The sequence below is a fragment of the Danio aesculapii genome, chromosome 14 (genome assembly GCF_903798145.1).
Source record: "Danio aesculapii chromosome 14, fDanAes4.1, whole genome shotgun sequence".
Lineage (NCBI taxonomy): Eukaryota > Metazoa > Chordata > Actinopteri > Cypriniformes > Danionidae > Danio > Danio aesculapii.
In genome coordinates, this window is record NC_079448.1 from 12,762,714 (window position 1) to 12,778,003 (window position 15,290).

Below are 15,290 nucleotides of genomic sequence, written 5' to 3' on the forward strand. Positions count from 1 at the left end.
GCCTGGGTTGCTATAAGCAACTGATCTCTTTAAAGCTGAATTATTATTGATTGTCCATGTATCTATGTTTCATCAGCTAAAACTGAAAATTAAAAAAATTATTTTAACAATATGCCATTGTTGTTATAGCTACAGTTAAAACAAAAATACAAGAAACATAAAATTCATAGCTTTTATTTGAGTTTCTCCTGACGCATCATTCGTACTTGAGGACATCTGATGCATGTCTTTCGAATCAGTAGTACTATCAACTATATTACGCTAAAGATTAGAACAAAACAATAATAACAATGGTAATAAACAGCTAAAATTGAATTAGTTTCTTAACTGGTGAATTTCCACACATTGAACTGAACTGAATCAGCTAAACTGAATAGTTTCTCATGCTATGTACACACTGATAGATGTTTGACAGAAATTTCAAAAACCTGTAAAAACGTTTTATTTTGATGGTCCCTTAACAAATATTCTACTTTGCAAGTGCATGTCAGCTTACCCTAACCTAAAACTTTAGTAAATAAATCATTATGGTCAGAGATAGTAACTAAACCATGGTTGGCAGTAAGCACTGTTTTATGTTTGAAACGCTGCTTCACATAGAGCAGTGTTTCCCAACCCTGTTCCTGAAGGCACACCAACAGTACACATTTTCACCCTCTCCCTAATCAAACACACCTGAATCAACTCATCAGAAGATTAGAAGAGACTCCAAAACCTGAAGTGAATGGGTCAGATAAGGGAGACATTCAAAATATGTACTGTTGGTGTGCCTCCAGGAACAGGGTTGGGAAACACTGACATAGAGCACTCTTTAAGTTTTGCCAATCCATCTTATTATAAGTAATGGTTATCACTGTATATGACTTAAAGCTTAAGTAACTGATCAAATTTATGAAGTTAATAAAGTAGGATGGGATTTTAGTATGTGACTTATGTATTTCTATTTATTTATTATTTATTATATATTATATAATATTACATTTTAAATTATGTATAATTATTTATTTTATTACAACATAGTAGTTCAGTTCATATATACAGAATTGTTTTTTTTTTTTTTAATGAACAATTCCCTTTTTTACTGTGTGTCATAATGGTCAGGTCATAATCCGCCAGTGCTTCATTCAGTTAATTTACTCATAAATTAAGTCAGTAACTTTCTTTATAAATGGCTCATTGATTCATTGGTTGAACTGATTCATTCAAAACATGAATTCATTAAACAAACAACATTCTTTGTTGTATTAACAAATGTTCCGCTGTGTCTTTATAGCTAATAATTTCACTGGCAATATCACATTTGTATTTGTGCTATTGGTAGAAAAAAATCCTCTTGTATAATACTGACCTTGTTGCCACTCGTTTCGAATGTCAACTGAATAGGCGTTATCATTGGTTATCATCTGATAGATATAGGCCAGTAGGGGCCTTCTGCACCTACTGGTAGACTTAGAAGGCTGTTATCATCCATCCACATGGTTATTCAGCTATACTTTTGTATATGTTTTTAGATTACTGTATATGTTTTTTTTTTACTGTATATGTTTTTACATTACTGCAACCCTTGGGTTTAGGGTTGGGGTAGGGGTAAACATTAATGAAATACAATTAATGGGAAATTTTATCAATTATATCAATCTCGTTACTTCCAGCCGCAGCTGTGTGTGATCTATAGCTGATTAACCATGTTGATGGATAATAACAGCCTTCTTCAACCAGTAAATCCCCCCCCCCCCCACCTTGGTTGTAAATATTGACGTATTTTCACAATATTGTTGGATCATATATCCAACTAAAAGTAGCTAAAGAAGGAGGCATTGACAGAGCAATACAGTTGGTAACACTTTATAATAACTACACACTACGAACCATTTATTAAGCATTGGCAAATAGTGAATTCATTATCCGTTAAGCACTAACTCTAATCTACTGTCATTTCTAAGGGATTTATAAAGCATAAATAGTCCTCACTTTAGATTAGGTCACAAAACTGCATGAAGTTGAGTTAATAAAGCATTTATTAACAAACATAGTAATCATTAATATATGCCTGAATAATAATATATATAAACGTTGATTTCAATATTTCATTAATCATTTACTAACTCATTCTGAATTATCTTAAAAACCACCGACTACTGTTAAATAAAAATGGTTTGTAAATAATGCAATACTTAATTTAGTAATGAAAAATAAATCATTAACAAAGTATGAAAATACAATTATTAAGCACATTATAAATGTGGTTTTAAGTCAACAATACAGCAATTGTAGCTGCAGTTATAAACTGCTTACTAACGTTTATTAATATAGAGTTAATGCTTAACAGATAATGAATTCACTAGATGCTAATGCTTTGTAAATGATTCATAGTGTGTAGTTATTATAAAGTGTTACCATATAGTCTAGTTCTCTATCATCTACTCATCTCAGGTTCATGTAGGGTAAACTCTCATGAAGGGTCAAAATTACTGCAAAATATATGCAAATTATCTACAAAAATATGTAGAAGAGGGATTTTGTGTAAAAAAACATACCCAAATTAACACATTTCTGATCCGCAAAAATGCAGACAGCATCCTCTGGTGGATATGTCAATTGAAATGTGCAACACAATGTATCAAGAGTAATACATTAAACGTTTCACAAAAAAAGTAGGAAGACTTGTGGTTTTCAATGAGCCTGAGTTGCTATAAGCAACTTTAAATATTTTATATCTTTAAAGACGAATTATTATTGATTTTTCATTAAAAAACTTTTTAGTGCCTTGTGCTATACAGTTAATATGGCTCTATATAATTGCCTTTTTAGTGAACGTAGTGTTCAAAAAATGTAACGTTTGTCAAATGTAAAAATTCTCCTAAAAGATCAAAATTACTGCAAAATATCCAACCCAGGCTCATCAACCAAATATCTGCAAATTACTTTGTGGTTTTACACAAATCACACCCTTATTGACTTTTTTTATTATTCCTGAAACAATGTTGGTACAAGATAGGCTCTTAGCTGTATTAGCCACTGTAGCTTCAGAACTTGCAAGCATAATGCTACTGCATAAATACTAAAGAGGTTGAATACTGCCATAATAGTACGGCTTTTTTTTACAGAAATATAATATATAAAAATGATATTTGGATATGTGGGTGTCTGGATCACACAACTCACCCATTCTTTTGCCCAAAGTCTATGCCCTAATATCTTGAACTGTAAAGCCATATAACTGCATTTCAATGGCAGAACATGTGTTGGTAACACTTTAGTTTAGGTAATCATTAATGCTATGACCTACTGGCTTTTTATCTGCCTATTATTAGTAAGTAATGTAAGGAATGTGTATTTATATAGCACATTTATTGTATACAGGAGAAGTGGAGAAACAGTGATACAGCCAATTCAGTGGATTTTTTGAGACCATGATCGGTAAGGGCCGATGGGGGGAATTTGGTTCGGATACCAGGAAAACACCCCTCTTTACGAGAAGTGCCATGGGATTTTTAATGACCACAGTGAGCCAGGACCAATTATTAGTATATTAACTGTTCACTACTTATAAAGTATGATTTTATTCAATATACCTAATCCTACCCAAAATTGGTGGCGGGCGGTGTTAAGGCTTAGGTGAGTTATTTGGCGGCGGTGTTAAGGCTGAGGTGAGTTATGATCGCACGAAGGGGCTGTTTATCGTGGGGGCCCATCTGCTACGCCACTGCTTCTACCTTACTAGATGTGAATAAACAAGTAATTTGTAGTTTATTAAGCTGGTAGTGTTAGTTAATGTAATACCATGAATTGTGATTTAAACTAGTGTGACTCATATGGTTTTTAAGGTTGCAGACAACAAAACAGCCAGATATCATGGGAAAACCCGCTGAACACTTCCTAGAGAAGTGCAGCAGCTCGTATGTTTGTTATTAGGATCCCAAAGGGTGGTTCAGTACCTGTATGTTGGTCATCAAGAACAGAATTCCTCCCACAGAAATGAAGGACAGCGCGGGGAAAAGAAGGATGGAGCTCGCTGTGGGAGAAAACAATGGAATGACTACAAGCATACTCACATGTATCAATATACTAAAGGTCAAACAAAGATAAAACTGCTCACCAGTTGTGGAAAAGGCTATTAACAACATTCCTGCAGAGTAAACTGATCTGTAAAGTAAAACAAAACAGAGTAAGAATATGAGAGAAGTGTAATAAATGGAGTAAGTGGTAGATTCTGCTGGATATTTTCTTTGGCCTCTGTCTCTGTCTGTGAAACATGCGGATTGTGTTATTGTAGATTTCTGAGCTGCAAGATAAAGTGGGCTCCCAAAAATATTTGGATACTTGAGCCATACAAAAAAATGTGCAATGCTGTTCAAATAAGTGCACAACTTCAAATAAACATTTAAAATGAATTCTGAACGTTCTAGTCATCAAATAGCCCTAAAATAAAACATCACAGTTTCCACTTTTTTATCAGGCATTTTAATGCTGATAATTATAACAAATGATTCCTGAGCAAATCGACATATTAGAATAACTTCTGAAGGATCACGTGACACAGACTGGAGTATATTTCGCTTGAAAATATGCTTGAGATATCTTTTTTTAATATAAATTCCATTGGATACATTGGGTGTGATTTGGACTTGGATTTAGTGAACACTATATTTCATCAGTTCTGCCTTTTTTCTCAGTATACCACAGGTCAAACTGTCCTGCCAAATCTCGCTTCTGCCCTCATCTGCGATATCACCCGTCTCTCTGCTAGCACTCCTCTCTCCTCACATAATCTCTCTTCTCTTTCCCACAGCAGAAATACAGGTCAGTTTCTTCTCAAAGAAGTGCTTTTGAGGCACAGACATAGGTAATGGGAGAGTGGGTGACCTTTGATCATGACTACACACACAGGACAGCAAATTTGAGTGTACAGTTATGGTGCTTCTAGGAAGACTACAGAGAAACACATTCCTTGCATAAAATGCAGTTTGTGCAGTATGACAGTGTCAGATGTCAATACTGTCTTGTTGAATGATTACCATGTATTGTTAAATCATTACAAGACACTACAATTTTACTCTTCTTAAATTCAGAGTGTTACTTGTTGCCTAAAACATACATTCTACCAAGCCTGCCAATTGGTGGGGATTTGAAAATAACTATTATTATTATTATTATTATTATTATTATTATTATTATTATTATTATTATTATTCATTCATTCATTCATTTTCGTTTCGGCTTAGTCCCTTTATTAATCCGGGATCGCCACAGCGGAATGAACCGCCAACTTATCCAGCACATGTTTTACGCAGCGGATGCCATTTCAGCCGCAACCCATCTCTGGGAAACATCCATACACACTCACTCACACTCATACACTACGGACAATTTAGCCTTCCCAATTTACCTATACCGCATGTCTTTGGACTGAAATCGGAGCACCCGGAAGAAAACCCACGCGAACACAGGGAGAACATGCAAACTCCACACAGAAACTCCAACTGACCCAGCCGAGGCTCGAACCAGCGACCTTATTGCTGTGAGGCGACAGCACTACCTACTGCTCCACTGCATCACCATTATTATTATTATTATTATTATTATTATTATTATTATTATTATTATTATTATTATTATTATTATTATTATTGTTACTATTAATAGTATTGATATTGTTATTATTACAATTATTAACGGCAACACTTTATAATAACTACACACTAAGTCATTTAATAAGCATTAGCATATAATGAATTCATTATTTGTTAAGCATTAACTCTACATTAATAGATGTTAGTAAGCAGTTTATAACAGCAGCTAAAAATGCTGTATTCTTAATGTGCTTAATAATTGTACTTTCATAATTTGTGACTGATTTATTTTTCATTACTAAATTAAGTATCGCATTATTTACAAACCATTTTTGAGTAGTTGGTGGTTTTTAAGATCATTCAGAATGAGTTAGTAAATGATTAGTAAACTATTTGAAATCAATGTTTATATATCTCATTATTCATGCATATAATGACTGATACATGTTACTTAAAGCAACATACATGTTACTTTGTATGTTAATAAATGATTTATTAACTCAACTTTATCCAGTTTTGTGACCTGATCTAAAGTGAGGATTGTTTATTATGCTTCGTAAATCCCTTATAAATGACAATTAAAGGCTCAGTATCAACTGAACAATACATCTTTGCAATCTTATCTAAAAAATATAATTGCTGTAAAGTTTAAACATTGCTGAATAACAGGAGTGTCAAATACAACATAAAACTGGATAAAACAACAACAATATAATAATTTAACAATATATTATGATACAACATTTCAATGTTATTTAGCGAAGTTTAAACTGCACAGTACGGTTATTTTAGATAAGGTTGCAAAGAATTAATTTGCTGTCTAGAATATAACTGAGCCTTTAATTGTCATTCAGTAGAGAGTTGTGAAGCATTAATCGTCCTCACTTTAGGTCACAAAACTGGATGAAAATTAAGTTAATAAAACATTTATAAGCATACAAATTAACTATTACTATATGGTTGAATAATTAGATTCATAAATGTCAATTTGAATAGTTTATTAATCATTTAGTTACGCATTCTGAATAATCTTAAAAAAATATCATTCTTAAATAGCTGGTTAGCTGTTAATAATGCCATAATTAAATTAGTAATGAAAAATGAATCATTATCAAAGTATGAAAACCCAATCATTAAGCAAATTATATATGTGCTTAAAAGTCAAGAATACAGTATGTGTAGCTGCAGTTATAAACTGCTTACTAACATTTATTCATATCGAGTTCATGCTTAATAGATAATTCACTATTTGCTAATCCTTAATAAATGGTTCCTAGTGCGTAGTTATTATAAAGTGTTACCGATATAATTATAATAATACTAGTACATGTGAACTAATATTTTAATACATGATAATATTGTTCGTAGTTGATTTTCAATCGTTTAAACGCTAAACCATATAGCTTTTTGAGAGTAAAAATCGCAGGAAATAATTAAATTATAATTAAATTATAATTTCTGATTGTTGAAATGTGTTTCTCTACTATAAAAAAGATATGCTAGGAAACAAAATGTTTTGGTGTTGTAAACTGCAAAACCAGTCAAATTTCCCAAAAGAGAGAAGTATATTTTACTCAAACATTACTGAAAGTTCAATTTACTAATTTGAAAGTTACAGGAACTCATTACAAATTAGGTAGAACTTCAATGGATTGAGTTACGGTAAATTTGTTCCCATCATTCTTTGCTGTTTGACTGTTAAAAGGGAGTACATGTTAAAATTAAGTGTTGTTTGAGGTGATCAGGATACTTTTTGTTTTTGAAGTTACCATTGTGTTGAAGATTAAAAGCTTTGATTAGGTGGACAACTGGTGTAAGTCCATCAAGGCCGTCTATTGTTTTATTTAAAGGGCAATGGCTGTGTATTCTTCATCACAGTAATAGTCTCTTTGCTGATTACATCAGTAAGTGTACTTGTTATATGTTTAACTAGCACTTAACAATGAAAGATATAAGTTTATCTAGTTAGGATTTAATTGGTTTAATGACACTAAAATGAATAGTTCACCCAAAACTGATAATCCTGTCATCGTTTACTCATCCTTTTACTTTCTCCAACTTTCTTTCGTCTGTTAAAGAAGATATTTGGAAGAAAGCTAAAAACCTGTAACCATAGACTTCCATATTAATTGTTTTCCAACAATAGAAGTCAATGGATACAGGTTTCCGGCCTTCAAAATATCTTCTTTTGCGTTTAACAGAATAGAAAATCAACAGGAAAGAAACATTTGGGAATTAGTTGAAAATAGTAAATAGTAAGTATATTCACATATTTGGGTGAACTATCCCTTTAATTGTTATTTAATTTCATTACAATTATGTTTAATATTTAGTGGAAGTTAACAGTACTCACAAATATAAGTATCTAAACTTATATGGCCTAAGTTTCCTTAAATGTGTTGAGTTGTACAGTGTAATGTGACACATAATTCAAACACACATGCAAATCTGACTCACATTCCCAGTAGCCTGGCAACTGTGGTACCAAAGCGGTCAAACAGGAAGCCGTTTGGAAGTGTAAGAAAGTTGTTCATAAAGGATGCAATGGTAAAGATTAGGGAAAACTGCTCATCCTGTCTGCTGCAATCTGCAAAACATACAACAATGGTTAAAGGGATTGTTCGTCCCAAAAATGAAAAATATTACTCACGAAACATATTTGGGTGTCTTACTTATGTTGAACACACAAAAGAAAGTAATGCTGGTTGTTTGAACTCATTTAATTTTTATAGTAATTTTTCCCTCCACTATGGAACTCCCAGTCCCAGCATTCTTCAAAATATCTTCTTTTGTGTTCAACAGAAGCAGAAAAAACTCCTAAAGGACCACATGAGGGAGAATATACTGTATGACGAGGTCATTTTCATTTTGGGGCGAACTATAGCTTTAAATCTACCTCCACAGTTTAAACAGGTAGATGTGCTAAACATTTACAAACTGACCTTCAACAGCTGTTCCATTGATGGTGGTGTTCACACACAGACTGCTGAAGTAGCCTTCGTTCTTGAGCACAAACACCAGCGATGCCCAGCCGAAAACAGCCCCTGCAAAGCCCAAGCACTCCACCAACCCTGAGATCAGAGTAATCCAGGATCGGACCCTCAACCCGTCTCCCTGACAGCCGAACATCTCCCCTGCTTCTCTTCTCTTTCCTCTTCTCAAACAGCCTCAGAGTTTCTCTGACCTCCTTCAACAGAAAAGTAAGATGTGGACTGTTATTAAGTAAACCTCAAAAATGCACAATAACAAAGTCTTTAACTCACTTCACAAAGTGCACAGGCACACACTCCTCCCTCCGTCTCACTTTCTGTCTCTTTATATGGGCCTCCGAGTGTCTATACCCTCCCATTTTGTGGAAATCCCTCCCAATTTTTTAAATCCCTCCTCTTATTCTCTTCCAGAACTCCCTCACAAAGCTATGTTTGCACGTGTTCTGTTAGAGCAGTTTTCTTTAAAGATAACAACCTTGTGACTTTCCATTGAACATTTCTGATGAGACGAGATCCAACTGATGCTGGTGTTTTAATAAATTAATGTGTAAATTAATGCTGTCAATGTTGTTTTAGAAAGTTGTGTGCTCCTATGCTCCCCATTTTAACCTTATACAGTTTAACTCATTTTTGAAAGAAACAAGTGAATGAGCTACTAAGAGCGCTGCTAAGCCCTGACAAACCAGCATGTTTGTCTCCCTTAAATCATACATTACATACTTGAGTTAGGCTTAAAAATGTCACTGAGCAGGACTGTCTGTCTAGCATTTTGTAGTAGATTCTTGCCAGATGCACTTCACACCCAAACACAAGCTCAGCCCGGGTCATTCCGCACAATAGATCGTGACTGATAACTTGTGACTTTTTGTTCTGAAATATAACAAAGCAGAAGTCGAGTGTGTGATTGGCACGCGAAGCACTATTTTTGAAGTTCTGTGCCTTCCTTTAGTTCCTTTAGTGCGTGTAGCATTCGGTGATGCAACAGCGCTTGGAATAAAATGACTCTTAATTGCACTTTCACAGTTGCTATCACAAGACCACCAGAAGATTTCCTCTTAAGTGTGACCGGCTACAGTACGTCAAAGTCATGCATGAGGCAATGCCAATCACAAAACTGAGCTTACGAAGAGGTTCACTCTGTATTCACTTTCCTCTCTCTCACTTAACAAATCTAACTATGCCTACCAAATTATTGAAGAAAATAATAATAATAATTATAATAATAATAATAATAATAATAATAATAATAATAATAATAATAATAATAATTATTATTATTATTATTATTATTATTATTATTATTATTATTATTATTATTATTATTTTACATGATTTACAGAAGATGTGGGTAAAATGTAATTCAATATAACAAGAGTTTATACATATAAAAATCGTATTTATATTTAAATATAAATATAATAATCACATATTTAGAACAACAGACTACATTTTGCCTTTTTACAATATTACTGTGATCGCTTATTCTTTTACATATTTTAATAAGTACAGGTCAGAATAAGCATGCTTAATTTTTGTATTAAAATATATTTTGCACTGAATGATGATGGAACTTATTTCACCTTTTTTACCAAGTTAATTGAAAAAATAAGGTAAAAGCTTTATTAATTTTTAAATTAAATTTAATTAAATTTAATTAATATTATTTTATAAGATTTACAGAAGACATGAATAAAATGTCATTCAATGTAACAATAGTTTATACATATAAAAAAATCTTATTGATATTTAAATCTATATATAATGACATATTTAGAACAACTGACTACAGTTAGACTGTTTTACACATTTCATATAGATTGTTTTACATATTTTAAGTACAAGTCAGAATAAGCATGTTGTTTAATTTGTATATTTTTTGCACTAAATGATAATGGAACTTATTTCACCTTTAACCTTCAGTTAATTGAAAGAATAAGGTAAAAGCTTTACTTGCGATTATAATTTGTACGTAGGTAAATATCAATTGAATGTTAATTTGATGCAGGACACTAAATACTAGAAATGTATTCATAAACAGTGTTACAGCACTTAAAACTATCTTTGTATGCATAAATTACATTCTGAATTGTAGATCTAGGCAAACAACTCTTGCAGTATGTTCCTGACCATTTTACTATTGGCAGAATTGAGATCACAAAAAATGTCTAATTTGTTTTCTATAATTATTAGTAAAACTTATGGATTTCAATAATAGATGTTGAAGCCCACATAATCAAATTTATTTTCCTTACTAAATGATATTTAAGTGTGATGTTAGCTATTCATAAAAATAGACCCAGTCAATGCAACAAATCACATGAGAAATATAATTTGCCTGTCAGCAGTTTTGTCTATATATATATTTAATTCCTTATGAAGATCATAAGATTTCTGACTACACTTCCTCAAAAAGGGGCATCCCTTAGAATCAAAGACATTTCATCTGAATTTAACCTAAGGACCCAAAACATTTCCAAAGTCCAAAAGGACTGATGTTCTATGCACAGAATGTTTTATTGATTTTTCTGTGAACCTAAACCTGTTTGTTTTATGACTGGACGTGTTTAACCTGTGCTCATCCACTGTACAGCAATTGATTCTGCAGACAGTTTCTACAGCTATAGATCATACCAGTCTTGTGTAATTTTTATCTTACTATTATTCAGAAATTCTCGGGCCTTATATGATAAAACAGAGGTCTAAAACAGATGTTTCAAGTGATTCATTACACCATGCTTCAACATTTGCAAATCAAAATATAGAATTTTTTTTCTTGTAACAGAAAGAACAAGTGCAAGACACACCTTTAGTGTGTACATCAATCCTTAGTGTATTCAATAATATTAGCTATTATTTTTATATCTATCTATCTATCTATCTATCTATCTATCTATCTATCTATCTATCTATCTATCTATCTATCTATCTATCTATCTATCTATCTATCTATCTATCTATCTATCTATCTATCTATCTATCTATCTATCTATCTACCTACCTACCTATCATCTATCTATCTTTAATTCCAACCCTGCTTTAACAGACTTACCTGTAGGTTTGAAACAAGACTTGAAGGACTCAATTAGTTTGATCATGTGTGTTTAATTAGGGTTGGAACTAAACTGTGCAGAGCTGGGGCCCAGTAGGAACTGAGTTTGATACCTGTGATCTAGAGTTTGTCATCTTAATGGAATGAGTTGGGATGGACATATCCCCTGAGTTAGCTGGCAGATGTTGTATAAACCTCTAATTGATAAACGCACTGGCAATTTTCAGTGGAGAATTGTACATGAAGCAATAGAAACAGACACATTGTGTACCTCAATCCAAATGTTGTGGTTGTATGGAAAACTTAAAAAGTTTTCATTTTTTGTGCACGCCTGGGCAATTTGTTTTTTCTTTTTTCCCAATGGGTAGTATGTTCAGGTCAGTTTTTTCTCACATCAATTGTTACTTTTCAGTTTCATCTAAAGATTTTGGGGTTTTATCAAATTTCATATTTGGAACTGCTAAACTTGCTATATGGAAAACAAGAAAATGCAGGTTACTTAACAAAGACACAATGGACACCTTGTTGATGGTTATCGGTTTAATAGCATCGCAGACTCAGAATAGAACATTCATACTATAAACTTATAGAATGTTTACCAAAGTTTGTGAAAATTCCAGCGTTTAGTTTTTCTGGTTACTGTTTTTTTGTTTTTAGTGTAGATGTTGAATTTGTTGTTGTTTTTGTCATTATTATTATTATTTCTTTACTTTAATTAATATTATTTTCTGATATTTTGTAATTGCTAACTCAGGCTATAAAATACCATTAATAAAAATTAAAAGTATGGAAATACTTAAATGTTGTAAATAAAGGTGATTCAATCTCTCTCCCTCTCTATCTCTCTACTCAGAAAATTCACTCGCTTTCTTTTAGCTCATTTCCACCTTTATCAGCGGTCGCCACAGCACATGTTTTACCAGCAGATGCCCTTCCTGCTGCAAAACACCCATACACTCTTCTATTCAAACACACTCACACACTATGGTCAGTTTTTTTTTTTTTATTCAATTCACCTATATCTCATGTCTTTGGACTGTCGGGGAAACCTATGCAAACATGAGAAAAAAAAAAAAAAAAAAAGGCATCTTGGCTCATATGTATGCATGTACATATTTACTATGTTCCCCCTCATTTAAAATTTATTTTTGAACTTCTCGATAACCCCCAAAGGATATTTTGGGAATTCATTATGAAATAAGGCAATTTTCACTTTAAATTCAGAATTAAATTGTTGCTATTTCTTGACAAACTTCACAGTACCCTCAAAGCAAACTTCTTTCTTGCTTTTATATTTTAATTTATTTTGGGTTACACTTTATTTTACACCATTTGTTACATTGTAACTATAAATTTACATACTGAACAGTATTAATCAACTACAAGGATGTACTATATGGTTAATAGCAGCAGGAGTTTAGGTTTAGTTGCATGTAATTATACATAATTTGTTGTTATAACAAAAACTAGGACGATTTTATTGTGTAATAAGTATAAGCTAGCATATACGGTAGTAAACCTGAATTGTTTTAATGTAATTCTACTTTATGTTTTGTATTTTACCCATGTAGATGCATCATTTTGTTCCATTTTAAAATATCTGTTGGCCTCAAGTGCACCCTTCCTAGTTTTCACTTTCAGTTCGTCAATATTTGGTGGTTTTGCAAAGTCGTTGATTTTAACTTAGCTTGCTTTACCTTTATCACATCACCTATCAAGACAATACGTCGAAATAAAATAATATGCTAAATAAATAAACATCAAATGGTTATAGAACCTACAGTGAGGTAAAATCAAGCAGCATGCTGCTATTAGCTAACGCTATATAAAATACATTAGGCTAAACTAAACAATACCAATAAACTACTATCGGTACAAATTCTCTGTCTTTAGAGAATGACAGTTCCTTCGAGTTTTGTTGTGCTCAACGAGCTTCTTTCTCGTGAATTTACGTTCACATTCATATGTATCATGAATCTTTGATATGTGTTCACATTAAAGGAAATGGATGACGTACTCACCGGTCAGAAGCGTTTGCTTTGCTGCACCATAACAGCGACCAAAGATGCTGGTGCTGAAACACTGCCGAAACACCCCAGCGTTTGAGCAGCGTTTACGCGTTCACGACCACTTCATATTCACCGTCCCGTTTCTACATGAAAACATTAGCAGAATATTGCATTGTGAACGAAGACATCTGACTGTGACATCAGCAAAACCGATTTACAGTACACTTATTTAATCACATGATAGCAACCGTCCGATAACACTAGAGCCTTTCATCACTTTGATTTTAAGATGATTGTGCTTGGTAGGCTTATTTTTTGCTTAACCCATGAGGAAGTGAATAATATGAACTGATTACATTTAGAGTTTTGAAGTTAATTCTTAAGTCAGTTTATAATTAATCTTATTCGTATAATAATAATAATAATAATAATAATAATAATAATAATAATAATAATAGGGCTAATAATAATAATATTGCATCTAAATAAAATAACAATAGCTATTTATTATTATTATTATTATTATTATTATTATTATTATTATTATTATTATTATTATTATTATTATTATTATTAGGGTTGGACACACCAGAATGTATGTACTATATAAAATACTAAATTATACTGTATTTAACAAATATTATGACTGTATTTGTCTATATAAAAAATGCCAAAAATTGCTTTCATGGGGGAACATAAAATGTCTCCACAAACCTTCCATCAACTGACCTATTTTCCCTTCATCATTGCAATGACTAATTAAGTAAGCAATCTTTTTCTTTCTGAGTCATGATCTGACATCTGCAAACAGATATAAGATCAAATATTCATATATCACTGTGATCTCTTAGATGAAGGATAGTTTTAAAGTAAGCGACAGTTTAATGTTTAACAGTTTGTGAATGAATCATAATTGTATCTTAATTTAGCCTATTTACCTGGTGTTTGGTAATGAAGGGCCTATACTTTGCATCAATAACACTGACTCAGTGACAAACAAGTCACTGATAAGAAGGCAACCTTTATGGCAGATGGCACCCTAAATTTATAGCAACTAGTTTTAAACTAATTAATCATTTTGATTGAATCATGAATACAATAATATATTTATGTGTCAGGCAGTCATTCGTGCAATAGTATGCAAGAACATGATAATTTATGTCTACATTGTGCAAAAGTCAGGATACTAATATTTTCAACACAACCAGCAAATAAGGAAGTTATTTGTTTTGATATGGTGTAGCCACATTTTATTTTATTATTTTATTTAATTTTATTTTGTTTTGTTTTGTTTTGTTTTGTTTTGTTTTGTTTTGTTTTGTTTTGTTTTGTCTTGTCTTGTCTTGTCTTGTCTTGTCTTGTCTTGTCTTGTCTTGTCTTGTCTTGTCTTGTCTTGTTCCGTTTTGTTTTGTTTTGTTTTGTTTTGTTTTGTTTTGTTTTGTTTTGTTTTGTTTTGTTTTGTTTTGTTTTGTTTTGTTTTGTTTTATTGTGGGGGTGCTGAAAAGTTGCTACTACGACAACGACTACTACTACTACTACTACTACTACTACTAATAATAATAATAATAATAATAATAATAATAATAATAATAAAATCATGACAACAAATGTTTTATGTTAGCCTATACTTTAACTTATTTTAATTAGTTAATCAGGCTTAAAATTATTC

General features: G+C 32.1%; 1 protein-coding gene across 2 annotated transcripts in view; it reads right to left on the reverse strand.

Moving 5' to 3' along the window:
• The window catches only part of slc43a3b (solute carrier family 43 member 3b), a 35,900-nt gene extending 22,108 nt beyond the window's left edge, over nucleotides 1-13,792 (reverse strand). The window contains exons 1-5 of one of the 2 annotated variants that reach the window (XM_056472585.1): nucleotides 13,634-13,792; nucleotides 8,516-8,760; nucleotides 8,031-8,160; nucleotides 4,100-4,146; nucleotides 3,939-4,015 (exon numbers count right to left, since the gene is read on the reverse strand). In XM_056472585.1, coding sequence (XP_056328560.1) covers nucleotides 3,939-4,015; nucleotides 4,100-4,146; nucleotides 8,031-8,160; nucleotides 8,516-8,702 — 441 coding nt within the window. In that variant the 5' untranslated portion in view covers nucleotides 8,703-8,760; nucleotides 13,634-13,792. Of the gene's footprint in view, nucleotides 1-3,938; nucleotides 4,016-4,099; nucleotides 4,147-8,030; nucleotides 8,161-8,515; nucleotides 8,761-8,836; nucleotides 8,872-13,633 lie in introns of those variants that run through there. The other variant, XM_056472586.1, reaches the window with a different exon arrangement.
• Between the last annotated feature and the right edge of the window lie 1,498 nt (nucleotides 13,793-15,290).